The sequence below is a fragment of the Ictalurus punctatus genome, chromosome 11 (genome assembly GCF_001660625.3).
Source record: "Ictalurus punctatus breed USDA103 chromosome 11, Coco_2.0, whole genome shotgun sequence".
NCBI lineage: Eukaryota > Metazoa > Chordata > Actinopteri > Siluriformes > Ictaluridae > Ictalurus > Ictalurus punctatus.
In genome coordinates, this window is record NC_030426.2 from 5,474,057 (window position 1) to 5,494,351 (window position 20,295).

The following is a 20,295-nucleotide window of genomic DNA, read 5'->3' on the forward strand; positions in this document are numbered from 1 at the left end:
AAACACTAGCCAGTTGTGAGGATGTAGTATATGGAAGGATGCTCTCTTTCAAGCACATTCATTTGTCCTATAAGCAGCAGGTTGAAAAGATGCCATGGCTGGACATGTCTCTGTGAATGTGTTAGCTTAGTGTTAGAATACAGAGTTGTTTCCACAGCCCCATTTGTGAGTTGATTTGGCAGTGAAGCCCATCCACTTTGAACCAGGATGTTAGCGGGGTAGGTGCTGGATGGAATTTGGCAATGATAACATTGCAGATACCATCTCCCTTGCATGCTGCTGTCCAGGCGGTGCAGAGAGAAATCTCTCTGTTAGTGCTGTCCAGAATGTTAGATACCAGCCTGCTCTCAGTGAAACAGAACACGGAGCATTCCCATAGGTTCCTTTATGAGTTGATTGTTCAGTGAAGCACATCCAGTTTATTTCAAGACCTGGATTATAGCCAGCAGAATGCTAGGCAGGTGGGAATCAGGTAGGATGCTGTCACTGTCTAACTGAGGTGTTGCTATAGCGCTCCATTTACAACCAGGCTTTTCAGTATCTGATATTGTTTCTTGAGTTTGCTGAGGTCCTCGCGGGAATCTCTGCCGCTAATAACATAACACATTGTATTATTATTAATAATTAGCTTTGCTCATATGTGTCTAGTCAATGTCTGAGGAACATGTTGCACAGGAGCTCGTCCTGAAATAAAATTGGTATAGGTTATATAACAGCGTGACAACATTGTTATTGTTCATATTTTTTGCATGATGCAAACAGTCGGATATAATGGTCTTTAAGCAGCATCTATCAGGTACAGAGGAAGGAAAGACTATTGCAGAGGTAGCTAGATAAGTAAATGTGCATGTTTTTAGATAACTAACAAAATGACTAACTAAAAATATTAGCAGGTTAGATATCGTCATGAATGTCCAATAGTATTGACTAGACTTTACTGTTCTGACTTCATAGTTGCTCTATAGTTTTAGCAAACTTCCCGCTACAATGATCAACATTGGTAGACATTATTTATTACAATTTCACGGACTGCGTCTGAAAAAATAATCGCACGTGATTTAAAATCAGAGACGGGGTGGCAAGCTCTGTCAACTGAAACAACTGCCACCTACAGGGGATATTAAACATCTATACACCCCTGTTCAAATCGCAGGTGATGTGATGTAAAAATAAATAAATAAATAAAATGAGACCAAGACAAATCACATCAGATTTCCCTCCTTTAATGTGATACAACAGCCAACAACGAACAGAAAGTTTTAGGGAGAAGAAGAAAAAAACAACAACCCAACACACTTTTATAATGGGGGAAGAATGAATCACATTCAAATACATGCTCAAAAGTTATTATCATGCACCTGCCATGGGTGAAGTGATTCTGATTAACCCCGAGTAAAGCTCAGCTGTTTCTGCAGGATTTTATTGGCATCTCTTTGGCATTCATCTGACTGCTGAAGCCATTACCAGCTTCAAATCCTATCAAAAACCTGTGGAATGACATGAAGAGGGCTATGCACAGGAGATTCCCCTCACAATGTGAGAGATCTGGAGCATTTCTGCAAGGAATAATGGAATAAAATCTCCAAATCAAGATGTACGAGTGCTTTAACAAAAGGTGCTTTGATAAAGTATTAGTTAAAGGGTGTGTACACTTGTGCACACTAAAATATTGAAATGTTTTTCACTTGAATTTGTTGGTTGCTATATCACATTAAATGTGGAAAGAGATCTGACATGATGTATCTTGGTTTCATTTCTTTTACAGTACAAAAAACCTGCAATTTTATCAGAGGTGTTTAGACTTTATCTCTATGTCTATAATTATTTATAGCTATATGCCTATCTCGACAGATATTTTTATATCTCTATAGTTAATCCTGAGTAGTAGACTAGCATACTGTTTATATGTTAGCATAGCTAAGAATATTACTAAATTATCAGGTTTTTATTTGTGTTTTTTTTTTTTTTTGTGAGCAATTTTTAACACATTATAGCCACAAAAAATTGTGAATTATGTTTGGAATACAGACTTCAATCCCCTTTTACTCAAATATCCTAAGGAACGTTTAGAAGGAACATTTGTGACACATTTTCTAAGTAAATAATACACCAGATCTCAAAGAGAAACCTTTTTTTCTACAGGCTTGTTCACACAGTTTTGCTGGGTCTAAATAATACTCGAAATTACAGTCAAAGTGCTGTTTAGAAAATGTTCGCTGATGGTGTTTTAAACATATTTGCTACTTTTGCCTTGCTAATTAAGCCTTTTGAAATGTGGGGATGTGCAAGTTAGATTGATAAAGCAATCTTGTCAGTGGGCAGTGTGGACGTTGCCCACAGCTTAACACTTAACATCTGGTATGGTCACGGCTGAAAACAGATTTTTGCAGGCGTTTATTTCTCTCTTTTTCAAAGCTGTTGTTCGATATATTGTAAATCTGACGCCGTACGATGATTCTTATTATTATGACTCGGTCATGCAATTGCTATTATACGTCCTCATATTAATTTAAAACCTTTTTGGTTAATTCGTGCACTTGTCTAAAGAAAAAATACACTATATGGCCAAACGTCCTACCCATGTATGTTTTTTTTTTTTTTTTAAACATCCCTTTCCAGATTTATTCCCCCTTTGCTGTTATAATAACCTCCACTCTTCTGGGAAGACTTTCCACTAGATTTTGGAGTGAGGCTGTTGGGATTTGTGCTCATTCAGCCACAAGAGCATTTAGTCTGGCAGTGATGTTTGCACAGTTCATCCCAAAGGTGTTCAGTGGGGTTGAGACATTCTATACAATTGTGTGCTTCCAACTTTGTGGCAACAGTTTGAGAAGTTCCACGTATGGGTGTGATGGTCAGGTGTGCACAAAGCTTTGGCATTATAGCATACACTGATTAACAGAAAACCATGTATTTAAAATATTATTGTATTTTCATGTGAATTTATTTTCGTGTACCGTGGTTCTCTAAACCCAGTTCTTTTTTCGATTGCATGTCAGGTCTTACAAATTCAGACCCAGAAGCAGTCATTCCAACCAAGAAATAGTCATTTACAAGGAGCGCTTGAGATGGAGCTACAAAGTCATAACCAAGGGGGAGAGTTGGTACCGGCAGCCTCTCGGTCAGTTGTCTTGGGAGCAGTGTTCCAGTTGAGAAACAGATAAAGAGGGTGGAGGAAAATGGAAAAGAACTTAACACCCATCCATTATCAGCTCCAGCTTCTGCTTATCAGTAAGGGCTGCCTTTTTTTGGGTCAATTCAATCTGGGTTCGTAGGATACGGAAGTAAGGCGGAATTTAATGGCCTTTGTTTATCTTATCTCGTGACGTGTGAGTGAAGATCCTCTCAGCAGCATGCCATAGAGTAAAATCACTGAAACACTATGATATTTCACTTTAGTCTGTAGGCTATTGAATTCTCCATTTTGCTCCAATTTTACCATAATGCAATTTTAGCCAGAAGCTTTCCTTTCTGAAAGTCATCACTATTTCACTGTGGGGAAATTAGACTGTGGCCTAATTTCATCTCCATGATCACATTTCCCTCTTCAAAATGCTTTGGATATGCATAGCCAGTTTCTGTAATATATCTCAGCTATGGTTCTATATATCTCAGCTTCTCAGCTAGGTTCATTTCATCTGTGTCATTTAAAATGAGCCTAAATTTCCGTTAAAGTTTAAATATGTATGTGTTTATATCAATATCGATGATATATCATATCAAAACTTAGTTGCCTTAGGAGAGTGGTCCAATAGTTTTTTTAGTCTCAGCCTATATTATCTTCTGAATAATCACTGACCTGATCAACTGTTGTTGGGGTTGCAAGTAACCACTGTCAAAATAAAATAGATTACTACTGGCCTAGACCCTGTACATCTGCCCTCATACAGTATATTTCAGAGGGCATAGCTAGGCTTAGTGGTTAGCACGTTCGCCTCACACCTCCAGGGTCGGGGGTTCGATTCCCACCGTGACCCTGTGTGTGTGGAGTTTGCATGTTCTCCCCGTGCTGCGGGGGTTTCCTCCGGGTACTCCGGTTTCCTCCCCAAATCCAAAGACATGCACGGTAGGCTGATTGGCGTGTCCAAATTGTCCGTAGCGTATGAATAGGTGTGTGAATGTGTCTGTGATCGGCACCCTGTCAAGTGTGTACCCCGCTTTGTGCCCGATGCTCCCTGGGATAGACTCCAGGTTCCCCGTGAGCCTGAACAGGATAAAGCGGTATAGAAGATGGATGGATGGATGTTTAATAGAATTTTATTTATTTAATTTTAATTTTATTACTTGAATTAGTTCAAAATATTGAAACATTTTAAATAATATTTTTAGGGGGGGTTGGTAAATCATGCAATCACTGCAACAGTGTGCAATGTTGTAAAGTAACATATAGTCAAAAATAACACCAAATGTATGAGATTATTATTATAATTAATGAATTTTCATATATATATATAAAAATAAATTTATATATATATATAAATTTATATATATATAAATTTATATATATATATAAATATAAATTTATATATATATATAATATACATTTTAAAGCTTAGTAAAAAACAATATCGAATGGGTATTGGTATCACCTGATACTAAGTATCAGAATCGGAAAAGTGGTATTCTGCATCTCTCAACAGAACGGTATGAATTAATGGTGTGGGTAGTTATAATGAGCCCAGCGCTGTAAATTCCTGCAGCCTATAAGTGACAGTCTTGTTACAGAGTGATGCACCCCCTAGATTTGATCTCCATTTGGACTAATATCTTTTAGCCTGTTTGAATGACATTTGCATAATATGTCATCAGCAGTCGTGTTATGGACTCAGTCGAGAGTGTAATGTGAACAAAGTGGATTATTTACCCTATCATCATGTTTCCCCTAAAATGAGTTTGGTAGAAAAAGGTTGATAGATTGAGCACATGCTGTCAAAGTACAAATTACACAAAAGGACAAACAACAGAACCATACGTTCAATGTTTTTTTTTGGTTTGAACAAAAGAGTTACAAATTTTCTATTTACCATTTTTGCTATTCAGTGGGAACGCAGTCTCAACCGAGCAGCATGGATTGAAAATAAATCACTAATGCAGCATTATTATTATTATTATTATTATTATTATTATTATTATTATTATTATGACCTCAATATATAATGTATTGGTCCACCCTAAAGGTTTAATTGTCAATTGAGAGATGTTATTTTAGCCCTCCCATCTAATATCACCACCAGTCACCACTGGTAAGGCCCATCATCTTCTGACAGGTTTTCACACAATAAGTCTTCATGCTCAAATGAATACCACAAATAGCATTTAATAGTAAAATCCATCATAGAAGGTCTTTAAAAAAACCCCTCTAATTCTACAATAATGGTTTCATTATGCTCCGTTTGCTTTATTCTCAAAAAAGATGTATTTTCCTTACAGAAATTGTTAGGACTTTTTTCAGCGCATCTTCATTACATTATACTAAACATTTAATCCGTAACTGATAAAAGAACCACAATAGTATCCTTATTATTGAATGGAGTCTAATAAAAAGGTAAATAATGTAGTCTTATTACTGAGATATCTGGATCTGCTACACTTCCACCCTGTACTTGAATGGAGATGAAGCTGATATGTTCCAGTCAGCGACCTACAATAGTATTCAAGATCATTCCACTCACTGTGCTAAAGCTCTGCATCCTGATTAATGCCGTTACTTATCCATGCCTCAGTTGTTTCCTCTAAAGAGCACTATTTTGCGATGCAAGCTAATGTTGGTTGTATTTTGGCAAATATACAGTCTCCTCTGGAAGTGTTGGAAATGCAAGGCTAATTCTTTTGACGTGAATATGAGACGATCAGAATTTCAGCTTTCATTTCCTGATATTTACATCTAGATGTGATAAACAACTTGGCAGCTTTTGTTCGAAAACACCCATTTTTCAAGAGATCAAAAGTATTGGAACATGTTTAACTACAGGTGTTTCTTGTTGCCCAGGTTTCATCTGTAAAGACTGCATTTTTTGATAACAAGGATAAACCAATATGAAGACCAGAGAGATGTCCATGGAGCAACAGCAAGTCATATTGAACCTGAGAAAAGAGGGACAAAAAATCCTCAGCGCAATTGTATAAGCATTGGGCACAGCCAGTACAACAATTTGAAATGTCCTGAAAAAGAAAGAAACCACTGATGTACTAACAACCAGACATCGAACGGGTCGGCCAAGGAAAACAACAGCAGCTGATGACGGAAACCTTGTGAGAACTGTGAAGAAAAACCCCAAAACAACAGTGACATCACAAACAATAGGGCAGGGCTGAAGGTATCACAATACACTGTTTGACTAGTACCCAATACCACGAGATACAAACCACCTATCAGCAGTAGGAATCGGAACGCATCCGATCTAACCGGGAGGAACTTCATCATGCATCAAGACAATGAGCCAAAACACACCGTCAATATATCAAAGGGAAAAAAGTCTAAAGACTTTAGACTTGCCAAGTCAATCACCAGACATCAACCCAATTAAGCACGTCCTTCCCCTCCTATAGAGGAGACTGAAAGGAGAAACCCCCCAAAAACAAACAGTCACTGTGGTACTAAAAAATCCAACACGAAAGAAGAATGCAACAGGTGACGTCAGTGGCTCACTGGTTTGATGCAGTTATTGCATGTAAGGGATATGCAACCAAATATTAAGTGTTATTAATTTAAATTTATTTCAAGACTGTTCCTATAATTTTGCTCACAAAAAAATTGGGTGGTCTGCCACCACAGGTGCCATGTTCTAAGTTGTTTAACACATCTAGATGTAAATTTCACGCAATTAAAACTGAAATTCTGATCTATTGTCTCATATTCAAGTTTTGTTCTCAAACCTATATGTCCTCAGTGTATAGCAAAAGCAAAAAAACTGCCCTTGCCGTTCCAATACTTTCAGAGGGGACTATATACACTACCATTCTGAGATACGTTAGAACATATACAACTACATTTCAGTTTGAGTAATCGCTCCATTTCCACAAAAGTGGTGGTCTGAGTTCTGTTCAGGTAAAGCAGCAGATCCACCGCATACATTCATCATTCTTTTCACTTCAGCAACAGCTTTATCCTGGTGAGGCACGCAGTGGGAATACACCCTGGATGAGACCCCTGTCCAGTGCATGGCACACACACATTCACACAATTATTTGCACCTTTCGCATGTTTTTGGAAGGTGGGAGAAAACCCACACATGTGTAACCCTGCACTGATGATAACTCCAGCTCTGGATTGAACCAGCGACCCTAGATCTGTGAGACAATAACACTACCCAGATTCATTAATTATTCTCTCTAGGAAAAAAAAAAAAATGAGTGCAACTCTATGCCTTCTTAGCCAAGAGCAGTTGTCAATCAAAACACATGCCTAAACTAGACGAATCACATCCTCACCCCAGATCTGAGAACTTATGTCAGAGATTTACATATAAAGCATTCACAATAAAATTACATTATGGCAGATAATAATCGACTCCGGAGACAATTCTGCTCAAATATCACCATCTACAAAAAGACCTACATGTAGAAGACACAAATTTCAGTTGTCCCATGATTTGATTAATATTATGTCCATACTATGGCATTAATAGAGATATATATCATAGATGCTGAAAATCTATACAGGCACTGTCAGTGCTGTACAAAGGGCAGAGACCATGCTTTTGTTTTCAATCAAAATCCGTTCACTATTTATTGTTAATTATTCGGTAGTAAACAAGAATGATGGGAAAATGTGCAGTACATCAATTACATTTTCAGCCATGCAGTACTTATTTATGCAGATCAATAAAAGATTAGATATTTATATTTATACAAATATAAATATTTACATATTTATACATATTTAAATATTTAAACAAATATAAATATTTACAGATTTATGAACAGTAGCGATAATGAATAACATTGATGTAGGAAAATACAACAGAAAGACACTTAAAGGTCTTGTGGATCCATAACAACTGGAGTAGTACAATACAAATAATTGGAATACCAAGACTTAGATTCAATACCTTTCTGTTCATATTCATTTATTCATTCTGTCAGGAATATGTGGGAACTAGCCCAGGACTACGATTCCCAGCAACCACTATTACACCTGATTAACATTTGGGGTTTATGAGCACGGGTATTTCATTCACGGTTTGTACAGCACTCGTCGTCTTGTGTTCTTCGTCTTTATGTGTGCACCTTGATTCCATATTTGTTTTGATGAATGTTTGTGTTTTACAGTGTATCTCGTTTTCAGAGTTTGTATTTTGTGTTTTAACCTTTATCTGCACTTGCATCTGTCTTCACGCACCATTGCTGACATTCATTAGCTGCGTTTACATGGACAACAATAATCCACTCTTAATCCGATTAAGACCGTACTCTAATTAAGAAACTACCATGTAAACAGCAATTTTTACTTACTTTAATCTAATTAAGGTCATAATCAAAGTAAGCAATAATCTAATTAAGACGTGTGGAGTACTCCTGTTTTAGTCGCATTATGGACGTGTAGTAGTGACATGTAAACACCTTAATCACATTATGAGCGTCGTGTGAGAGTTTTCACCGCATTTTGCGACAGGACACGATCACACACGGCAGTTTCACGTTTTACGGCGAACAAGAGAGTTCGGCTGCGTCCCAAATCGCATACTTTCCTACTATAGGCCTGTAGTGGGGAAAAATACATGTATCTCGGCTACTATATAGACAGTAAGTACGCGATTTGGGACACACCCACCGCTTCAAGCAGTCGTCTATTAGCACGTACAGCATGACAAATAATTAACTGCACTTAAAGCGTTCGTAAAAAAAAAACAACCCCACAACTGTATACGGTCCCATAACGAAGACGAACTGTATGTCGATACGTGAAATTCTGGAGGGACGTCGGACGGCGTGGCGCGGTGACGTAATGACGCGGGCCGTTAATCGAATTATGTTCTATAACATGTAAAACGGGTACATGACAGGAGAATTCTAAAAGCGACTCATGTAAACACCTTAATCACATTAATATCTTACTCAGAGTAAGCTCAATAATTAGATTAATGCTGTCCGTGTAAACGTAGTCATTCATTCAGGACACCAGTTTCTTTCAGCAGTCAGCTAGATTGATGCACAAACAATACAATCTCACATCAACTACCAGGTTTACGCTACAGTATTTCTGCAGCACTCAAAAGTAGTCATTTATTTTAGCACGGATCTTACTTAACGTACACAGGTACAGCAAGAAATACATGTGCGACTGTCTATGCAAACTGTTTTAATGTACCTTTACTGCTATCTAGTGGCAAGCCAGGACTATAGCCTCAGATATGTCTGCAGTACAAAAAAACCCCAGAAGAGGGTGGTCTAAATTCACAAAGACCTGCATTATGATACATATCCTATAACAAATCAATATATATACACAACAGACAAGGAATGCTGTTCATTCTGAAATAATTAATATAACAGTGGTAGTGAGAAAACAAACTATTTAAAGAATTGTATTCTGTTTAAATTTGTACTACGTATTTACACAAGAGAGCCACATCCATAAATCCACAAAAGACAATACGAGTTGCTTTAATCGTTTGCTTTTTTCTTTCTACACCTTATAAATAATTAGCACAAGTTAAACTTACTTGTTTAAAGGTTTAAAATAGCAGCATTCTCAAACACGTATTACAGCAGACTTCTAGACATCAACGTAGTTAAAATATACAGTAACAGTCCAAATAATGTGATTGTAAATACCCGTTAATGTCTGTTAATTTCATGCCAAGTGAGGTTCATTTTAGCTTTAAATGGTTATGGTAATGCTAAGGTATGTTTCTCATTTTGTAATATTTAAGATTTTACAGTAAATTGGGCGTCTTAGAGAGTGTCTGTCTGTACAGGATTTGCCAGAACTGACTGCTCAAACTAAAATTCCTCCAGTCTTAAGTTTTATTAAGTTCTAGACACTTACTTTCTCTGTCCAGGCTTAGGATCCTGTTGCTCACAGCGTTTGCCTCCCCAGCCTGGATAACACTGGCACTTAAATGGTTTTGTAAAATGATACTGCTCCTCCTTATTCATTTGTATTACATATGGAGGACTGTTGGTGTTCAGGTCAGGAAGCCTAGCTCTGTGGATGATGGTCCATACCGCTGGGTCAAGATGGAGGTAGGCTGAAGAACCTGGGTCTCTCCGCACACATCGGCCGTTAAACGAACACAGTTTCTTGCTGCAGAGAACCGCTGCTTCGGTCACGTTCACCAAATATTGGCCCAGAGTCTCATCCAGATAATTTTTCACTGCCAGGCATGTGCTCTGGAAAAGAGGATTTGTGTAACAGTGAACAACAGAAACAGGACACTCTTTCCAGGAAATATTTTGTGGCATTTCACAAGATCAAAGGAAATCAACTCCTCATTCATCTTCAGTAAGCACTTAATGCTGGTCAGGGTTGTGGTGGATCTGGGAGCTTATCCCAGGAAAACTGGGAGTGAGGTAGGAATACCACCTGCAATGGGACGCAAGTCCATAGATTATCCACATACATTCAGCAGCTCGTTCACATCGAGGAGCATTTAGAGACACCAACTCGCCTGCTGGAATGTTTTTCAGAGGTAGGAGGAAACCAGAGAACCCAGTGGAAACCCACGGGGACACGGGGAGAACATCCATAACTCCACAAAGACAACGCTACCCACTGTGCCATCAGGCAGTTCATAAAAAATTGCTACTACTACTACTACTACTACTAATAATAATAATATCAGCCATTAGTATAGCAGCCATCTTGATTCTCGACCAGTGCCTAAACTTGCTGGTATTTTTAAACTCTGCTCTACCTGCACTAGCATATGGAAATGTTCTCCATGTACAAAAGAAAGTAATTAAAGTTCCTTAAGTCAGTTTTGGCAAGAGCTTCTGGCAAAATGTAAATGGGAGAGAGGAGAGGTTATCTATTGCCTGTGGGTTTCCTCACTGCTACTCTCAGTCCACTGACTAATCCACCCCCCTCCTCCTCCTCCTCCTCCTCCCCCATCACTGTTCACACCTTTCCTTTGTAATTACTATTATTATTGGCTCATGCATGTGTATACACCCATATATTTCTGTGTGACAACAGCAACTGTGAGCCATTTATCATGTTTTGCATGACCCCTATACATTAGTTCCTATTGTGTTCCAGCATTTCCTGGTTTTGACCTCTGGCTGTGTCTGTGACTCAGATTTCCATCGTGTCAGAATTACAGCACTCACAAGATGATGGCTTAGAGATGCTAGTCAGAGCTGTGAAGGTTCTGTGACTCCTCTGAAAAGAGTTGTTTCTATGGCGCCTTTATAAATGGAATGCTGAACTACACTATATTTGATGCTGTCAATACTAAAAAATGATAGGAAATGTTTTTTTTGACACCTGTGTAGTTAAATTCTGACATAACACTCCTCTGTGCCAGTTTACTTTGTTTGTTTGTTTTGTTATTTGTTTATAACATTACCTCACACACTATCAAGTCAGCTTTTAGAAAATTTTCCCAACAGGTAATTATGAGTTTGATGGAGACATGAAAGGTTACTACATGCTCATAAGGACATTCAACATAACAAGAAAGCACCACGAGCTAAGCTCAGCTCTGAATTACGATCAGGTCCCTTGACACTGAAAAAGCGACACTGCAAATGCAAACTTTTTTCCAGACTTCTTCATGTAAACTGGAAGACTTTTTAAAATGGGAAGTGTATGAGATTTGTGTGAGCGAGTCAATAGAAAGCACGATCAGTGACGAGGAGAAGCAGAAGATCCTGGACAAATGCAATGAAGTAATCAGCTGGCTTCACAAGAACCAGACTGTTGAGAAGGATGAGTATGAGCACCAACAGAAAGAGCTGGAGAAGGTCTGTAACCCAATCATCACCAAACTGTACCAGAGTGCTGGTGGTATGCCAGGTGGGATGCCAGGTGGCTTCCCAGGAGCTGGGGCTGCTCCTGGTAGTGGATCTTCTGGTCCCACCATCGAGGAGGTTGATTAGCCATTCTGAATCTGCTCTACCTCACCAATGTTTACTCTTGTGCCCTCTGTAGCAGATCTCCTGAGACTCTGTTAGTGGGTTAGGGTTTTAGTTGTTTCTGCTACGGCATGACTGCAGAGAAAGGGGGGATTAAGGGATCATTTTCACATCACAGGGAACAGATTTTTTTTTTTATACTTGAATGTTGCACAATTTATCAACTGTTAGAGGTTACATAAGCCTTTTTGGAAATGCCGGTCTTGCCTTGAGATAAATCTTAAAGTGAGCACTCCCTCCCCCGAAAAAAATAAAATAAAATAAAATAAAATAAATAAAAATTAGAAAGCATGATCACCAAAACTGCTGAGGGTGGACAGATCGCCTGTGAGCAGGCCGGATAATGCAGGGTAGAAAAGAATGAGCTTATTGAGGGTTTGTAGATAAGAATGTGGAGTTTTAAAATGTATGCATTTTCTTTTCTTTTCATTCTGTAGATACCTACAACTGAGTGTTTCCCTTATTAAATAAATGTAATTACTTGACGCTGTATTTAAAGGTAACTATTTATTAATCATTATTATTATTATTATTATTATTATTATTATTATTATTATTATTATTATTATTCTATTATTCTTCTTTTTATTATTCTATTATTATGTCACTATATTTTTTAAACATAGCAGTTATTTGGCTGACTGATTTGTAAAGCACTTTGGGTCAACTTCTGTTGTTTTAAATGTGCTCTATAAATAACGGTTGACTTGACTCGACTTGTTTACCCGTAATTATCTGAAGAACCCTTATCTAAAAAAAAAAAACTAAAAAAAAAACCTTTTTTCTATGAGTGTAGCACTTTTCCACAAAACAGTGCAGTATGACTTCGCTCAGCAAATTAACCATGATTGCCCATTTTGTTGCTATTTGCACCGCCAAATGAGCCGTGCCGTACCTAAGTGCCCATGCTGAATTTAGTTATCCTCCTTGAGCAAAGAGGTGGAGATACAACCGGTACAATTTATATTTTTCGGCTTTTTTTCCCCCCCAATTTATTTTCCCAGAGTAATGTTTTCTCATCGCTATTTAGAATTATTTTAAATTTCTTTCTCATGATACATTTAAAATTTGCCACCCTCCACCTGAATGGCTCCAATTTGCTTTTTGGCACTGTACACTAAACAGTCCCCCGCCCCCCATTGAAAACTGGTAATAAACAGAAAGTTTATTGTCAGCAATGTTCAAGATTATACACTATTTCTAGGTCATGATTTAAATGTAGGCAAATTTTTTTGATATTGACCATAATAACTGCTTTGTACAAAATGTCTGATTTTTCCCTGACTCTCATCCCTTCCACTGACGCACGTGTTTGCTCCGGTGAATTTGATCTACCGTCCATGTTAGATCAGGTTTTACATAAAACTTGTGGAGTCCGTGCGAGCTTGAGTGCACAGTGTCATTAAAGCAATAAAGCAAAAGAAATGAAAGCGACAAACAGACTATACCAAGAGAATTCATGTAAATATTTCAAAGATTCCATTTTCACTCCTGCTAATGCTAATAAAAATAATTAAAATAAATCGGGGGGAGGGGGATTTCGAGTAATCAATACCCATTAATAGTCATTAGCCAATCACTTCCGGGGAAACTAGTCTTATCTTCATGAGTCACACACACTCAGCCCGGATGCAGATAGTCTTGAGTTCAGATTTATTACTGAGCCATGCAGTGCCGTGTTGTTCATTGGAAACGTGCTGGTAGTAAGAAGAGGGTCTGGGTGAGTTTTTGCAGCAATAAAGATAACAAATATGTAGTATATTTTACCTTGTTTGTGGAGTATATCGCATCTCCCCATAGCACAACTCCTGCAGCCCCTAATGCGACACTCTCTCCAATAGTATGAACCAGATCCTCCTATAAAACACACATGAAGCAAACGCAGGGACTACATCACTCCATTTAGGAATACTGTCATTCGAGATGTACTGTAACTTTCAATGGAAGCTTTTAGGGATCACTTCATGAACTGTGAGCAGTGAGAGGCAAATGCCGCAGCTCACTATCAAGTCATTAATATTATCAATATCATATAAGTGGCATTTTTGCACTGTATCTTGATATGTCATCGTTATCAAGCTTTAAATATCCATTTGTGCAGACAGATGGTTCAATACCTGCGAGAGGAATGTCATCGAGTAGGTATACACGATACGGGCATAAGGGATGACAACTGGTTGAGTAGGTGAGACTTGCTCTCTCACTCTCATGCCCTCCATAATTCGATGTTGGGCATACAGTACAATGTCTCGGTCATGACCCTTGAGGCTCAGATCCAGGTAAATATCAGGATACAGAGCAGTGCTTACATTCCACAACCAAGATAACTTGTTGTTCCTCTTCATGTCTAGCGTTGGACACTCCCCTGTGTAGGTCTCATTTTTTTTGTACTGGTAGTTGTAGCAGCAGGGAAAGCCGTAGAAACCCCATAATCCTCCTGGTCGTTCATCTCGTCCGAGCTTTATCGTCTGCTCCATGAAGGCCTGTGCTGCAGCTTCAAAGTCTTCCTTGGCCTTGGCTTCTATCTGCGCTGGTTTCCAGTCAGGGTGTTTAGCTCTCACCAGTGCTCTAGAGCCTTGCTGGTATACCTCCTTACTGTTCCAGTTGCGTTCCCACAGTGGTCTCCATCTCTCCCAGTCCACTACAGCCAGGCCACTGAAGGCTTTATCTGGCATCATATTTTGCAGATCGGCCCAGGCTTGCGAGAGGTGATCATGCAGGCTGAAGTTCTGAGGGACACCTCCATATACGGATTCATTTTTGTCAGTGTAGTGAGGATAGAAGCCCAGCTTGTCTGAGTAGAAGATGATGATGTTACTGCCATTAAAGCTCTGGTTCCGGTTGTGGATGATATCAAAAATGCTCAAGTCCAGATCAACGCCATACTGAGCTGCACATTTTGCAGTAGGAGCATTCCATACTGTGAAGAATGGAGACTCGGGTAACAGCTTAAGTGGACAGCTCACGATGGGACATGTTAAAAAAGTGCAGAGAAAGATAAGACGACATGTCCAGTGTGCAGTGGTGCCCATACCTGGCAGGAAACATCATAAAGGAAAATTCAGAACTCTAGTAAAGTCGACATATCTGGTGAAATGAGGTAAGTTGATAAAAATGTATTTTCTATTTTAACTCTACTAAAAAAAACCTGTGGTCTGAATAGAAAAGACTTGAAATCCACAATCATTAGAATATAAAGGAGGGAATATATAACGGAGGAGTGGACCAAGATCTCTTTACAGTTCTCTCCAACCTTGATATAGATTACAGAAAGACACTTGGTACTGTTATTTTCTCCAGGGCAGGCGTGATAAAATTGTAAATACCTATATAAAGCATGCAAATAACACTTACATGAAAAGTATGTTTGAGCTCAAACTATCACTTACTGCATATAATCTTTGAAAATTTTTGCTTATTTTCACGACGTTCCAATAATTGTGGAGGGCCCTGTAATCTGCAAAAACAACACGCACGCGTGACGTACAATGGCGAAATCTAGTGACGTGAGCACATCCGGTGAAATGAGACAAGTCAATTTAAATGCATCATGAGGTCAGCTGAAGTCCTATTTCAAAAGGTAATTTCTGTGATGGGAGACAATTTCACTTAACAAACATGCATCATACTGAAGAGCTAATCATCTATAATAATCATGCACTACAATAAACAAGTGTATATTGCTAATTTACTCACATACTGGCTAGAGTATGGGATCCTAAACTTTTTGCGCAAATGGCCTAAAATGGAGATTGCGAATTTTCTGTGACCCTGAGCCTTGACCACCCGACTTTTTTTTTTAAATTCCCAATTTATAATTTATGTCTACTGTAATATTTTATTGTGCCAGTAACATTAAAACCACTCACAAATGAAGTGAATAACATTGATTATCTTATTACAGTGACACCTGTCAAGGGGTGGGATATATTAGGCAGCAAGTGAACAGTCAGCTCTCAAAGTTGATGTGTTGGAAGCAGGAAAAGTGGGCAAGCGTAAGGATCTGAGTGACTTTAACAAGGGCCAAGTTGTGACTGCTAGACGACTGGTGAGAGCATCTCTATAACAGCAGGTCTTGTGGGATATGCAGTAGTTACTACCTACCAAAAGTGGTAGGTGAACCGGCGATAGGGTTCATGCTGGCTATGACAGTAGCACACAGTGCATCGCAACTTGCTGCGTATGGGGCTGTGCAGCCGCAGACCGGTCACAGTGCCCGTGCTGACCCCTATCCACCACTGAAAGTGCCAACAATGGGCATGTGAGTATCAGAACTGGACCATGGAGCCATGGAAGAAGGTGGCCTGTTCTGATGAATCACATGCTCTTTTACATCATGTGGACGGCTGGGTGCGTGTACGTCACTTACCTGGTTAAGAGATGGCACCAGGATGCACTATGGGAAGAAGGTAAGCTGGCGGAGGGAGTGTGACACTCAATGTTCTGCTGGGAAACCTTGGGTCCTGGCATTCATGCGGATGTTACTTTGACACGTACCACCTGCCTAAACATTGTTGCAGACCAAATACACCCCTTCATTTCAACGATATTCCCTAATGGCAATGACATCTTTCAGCAGGATGATGTACCCTGCACTGCAAAAACTGTTCAGGAATGGTTTGAGTAGCATGACAAAGGGTTCAAGGTGTTGACTTGGCCTCCAAATTCCCCAGATCTCAATCGAGCATGCCTCAATGGGTCAGAGCTGTTTTGGCAGCACAAGGGGGACCTACACAATATAAGACCGGTGGTTTTAATGTTATGGCTGGGAATAACAACCAAATTCCTAGCACTGACTTACCCATTTAGAGGGTAGGGTGAGCTTGCTTGAAAGGGCACATCTCTTTCTGCTGTTACAGTCACAATACATAAGAACAAGACGGGGTATGTTACAGGAAAATTATCCCTGCTGGGGTGGTGTAATACAAGCCTGTGTGAAGCAGAGGGGCCTTGTTCATACTTGACATGTGACTTGGTGTGTATGTGCAGAAGCAGCCAGAACATATGCAGCATTGCACACACACTCGCCTGGGTACTTTATGTACATCTGGTGGATTAAAAGTGAGATCCACTATAATTGGCCAACGCAGCCAAAACATCAGTGTCCGACAGGCTCTGTTAGGGCTGGGTTACAAAACGGTATCGGTATTTATCGACGGTACACCTTTATCGGTAACGATCGAAAAAATCTTCAAATGTAAACAGACATGAAGTTTTGTTGCATGAACAACCCTCAAACGTGCGCAGTCCCTGGATCACAAACAGCCTATCAGATGCCTTTAAAGGAGCGTACTACGAGTGACAAGCAAACAGCCAGTAACAAGTTGCGTATCTGTGGGGTTCGGTTGCGTCATCGCCACGTGACATCAGAACACACAAACACATGCGGAAATGAGTTCAGAGCCTGTCAAGGAGATTGTGAATAAAAAATCACGTCAGCTCGTCAGTCTTACCTCTGCTGAGAGATTCAGACTTTTTATCATTTTCATCCAAAAATACTTCCAAATCAACATAAACCCCCCCAAAATCAATGTTTTGCATTAATATTGAGTATCATCCCAATTGCAGTAGAAGCTAACACAATGTTTACGAATATTCTGCCATATTTATCAAGAAAAGCTCCCAAAGGTTGAGGAATGTGTAGACATTAGACACGGAGTAATTTAGTAAGTAAGTAAGTACTTCTACGAGGCCCATAAGCAGCTACAAGCTTTCTCACTGTGTAGTCAATCTTAACGGCCTTTCAATTACACCACGTGCTGCAGTAAAAGACCTTTTAGTGTCTAGGTCTTCTCAAGGTTTTTTCCTTGGGGCGTTTTAGGGAGATGTATTCAAGTATTCAGATCCCTTCAGTTTTTGCACTTTACTGTGTATAGTTTTAATTTAAAATCGACTAAATCGACTATATTTGCCGATCAATGAATCATAGCGACAAAGCAAAGCAAAAAAAAAAAAAAGGTTTTTAGGGGTTTTCTAAAGGTATCATTTAGAAATCTCTCATTTCAGTAAGTATTCAGACCTTTTGTTCAGTACTCTGTCGAAGCACCTTTGTCAGCAGTTACAGGTTCAATTCTCCTTGGGTAAGTTTCTACAAGCTTTGTACACCTGGATTTAAGCAGTCTCTCCTATTCTTCCTGACAGATCCTCTCAAGCGCAATCAGATTGGATCGGGAACATTTGTGAATGATCATCTTGAAGTCTCAGCACTGATATCTGGTCTGTATTCAAGGACTTTCAGAGACTTGTCCTGAAGCCTCTCCAGCGAAGTCTTTTCTGTATGCTTCAGGTCGTTTTTTTCTGTTATGTATCTCATACTAAATAGTTTTAGATCTTTTTATTTATTTATTATTATATATTTTTTTTTGTTTTAGATAGGCAACCCCTATCACCAATGTGAAAAACTAATTGCCCCCTTAAACTTAAAATCTGGTTGTGCCACCTTTAGCAGCAATAACTGCAACCTAACGCTTCTGATAACAAAATCACAGCCATATGCGGTTCTTCCCCAAACTGTTGCCATAAAGTTGTAAGCACACAACTGTCTGGAATATCTTTGTACACTGCAGCATTAAGACTTCCCCTGGAAATATTAAGGCACATCATTCCAAGGTTGATGTGGGAAACCTTGAGTGGCCCGAGCCCTGACCTCAACCCCACTGAACACCCTTCAGATGAACATGAACGCTGACTGCAAATCAAGCCACACTCCAAAATCTAGTGGAAAGCCTTCCCTGAAGAGTGGAAGTTGTTATAACATCAAAAGCAAACCAACTTTGTGTTAATACCCATGGTTTTGGAATAAGCATATATTTTCTCAGCTCTTATTTACTATAAACCCAAGTGCTGGAAATCGGTGCACCTGTGACCTACTCACACCTTCACCTACTTAAAAAATAAACTTAATCACGATTCAACAATCAGTTAAATGTTTTTCTCAGCTTGATTCCACGCTTTCTTTTTAAAAAATAAATAAATAAATCTCACTTCTTTTTAGTCTTTTAATGCAAATTCTCTTTATAATTTAATCCGATCACAATTACTATGCAATTATGTAAAATATATATATATATATTTTAAAAACTTTAACACTGATAACTATTCTTGTTGCTAATGATTTTATAGAATGCAGAGTATTGCAGTCTAATCAAAAAAATAAAAATTTTGCCAGGTCAATAGGTCAAAAGATTTGTATTTTAGTTACTGAATCTCCAGATTAGACAGGAACGCACAGGGCTTGGGGGTAAAGGGGGGAAGTAGAAAGAAAGATATCAAGGGAATATGTCTTGAATAAAGGACAAGGTATCCAATCTGTCTAATTATGAGATTATTATATAACAAATATATGACCGTTAAACCTATTTATAAACATATCTACGTTCAAGCATAACAGTCTTACTCTACTAGCAGATAACTGTACTTCTTTCAAGAAATAAAAGAGTTTTAGAATGAGTTTTAAGCTTGAAAGACATCTATAAATAGGTTGAACAATATTCTGCTTGTTTAAAACAATCTCATCAAGAGGAACTTCAGTTGAACTCGTCTATACTTTAATTAAGGTTGTGTACTCGCTAAGATAAAAGGGTTTGTGCAGTGAAGGTTTAAAATGTTATGATTTGCACTGATTCTACAACGTAAAACGTACATAAATAAAACTAATTCGCTGGCTTTACCTACCGTGCCGTGTCGATTCGGTTGTGTTTTAGGGAGAGAACACACAACAGGAGACGGAAACTACTCGTGACTCGGAATTGACTGTGAAAACGTGAGAAGAGGAAGAATCCTGTCGGGGGCGGGGTCTGAATGTGGAGGGCGGATGAGGGGCGTGGTCTGTAACGTTGACTCGCGGTTAGTCATGGGAAGTTCGGATCATTTTACTGACTCGGATCTTTGGATCTCGTTCAGCATGATGAACGAATCTTTTTTTCCGAGGCATTTCGTTCATTTCAGCGGAATATAATTAAAATGTTAACTCCACAAACACATCTTGTACTTAGGAGTAAAATAATATATAGGCTAATGCAGTCAAGGTCGAATTATGAGAAACAGAAATGATTCATTAAGAGCTTAGCATGAGGTCTTCAGGCTATGCAGGTCTGTTAGTTCAGCTCACCTTCCGATCCGAGTCTTTTTTTTTTTCTTTTGTCTCGTCATATTTGTCACGTCTGTTCCCCGAGTTCTGCGATCCGCGATGCAGTGAGTCAGATCATTTGACTC

General features: G+C 38.9%; 1 protein-coding gene across 4 annotated transcripts; it reads right to left on the bottom strand.

Moving 5' to 3' along the window:
• Positions 1-9,199: 9,199 nt before the first annotated feature.
• Positions 9,200-19,915, bottom strand: hyal1 (hyaluronidase 1). Of its 4 annotated transcripts, XM_047158674.2 has the most exons (6): positions 19,756-19,873; positions 16,451-16,585; positions 15,471-15,538; positions 14,199-15,115; positions 13,849-13,938; positions 9,200-10,335 (listed from the first exon to the last, which is right to left on the bottom strand). In XM_047158674.2, the coding sequence occupies exons 2-6, from the start codon at positions 16,549-16,551 to the stop codon at positions 9,988-9,990; spliced, it is 1,524 nt and encodes a 507-aa protein (XP_047014630.1). In that variant the 5' UTR covers positions 16,552-16,585; positions 19,756-19,873; the 3' UTR covers positions 9,200-9,987. The 4 variants fall into 4 exon arrangements, with proteins under 4 accessions (XP_047014630.1, XP_017335501.1, XP_017335497.1 ...); XM_017480012.3 differs by lacking the exon at positions 16,451-16,585 and having other exon boundaries at positions 19,756-19,915; XM_017480008.2 differs by lacking the exons at positions 15,471-15,538; positions 16,451-16,585 and having other exon boundaries at positions 19,756-19,886.
• Positions 19,916-20,295: the final 380 nt, after the last annotated feature.

Coding starts and splice junctions, on each gene's coding strand:
- hyal1 (XM_047158674.2), bottom strand. CDS start 16,551: ATGCCAGGACCCAAGGTTTCCCAGCAGAACATTGAGTGTCACACTCCC. Junction 13,939..14,198: donor CGATGACATTCCTCTCGCAG/GTATTGAACCAT, acceptor TGTGTTTTATAG/GAGGATCTGGTTCATACTAT. Junction 10,336..13,848: donor CGATATACTCCACAAACAAG/GTAAAATATACT, acceptor CCTCTTTTCCAG/AGCACATGCCTGGCAGTGAA.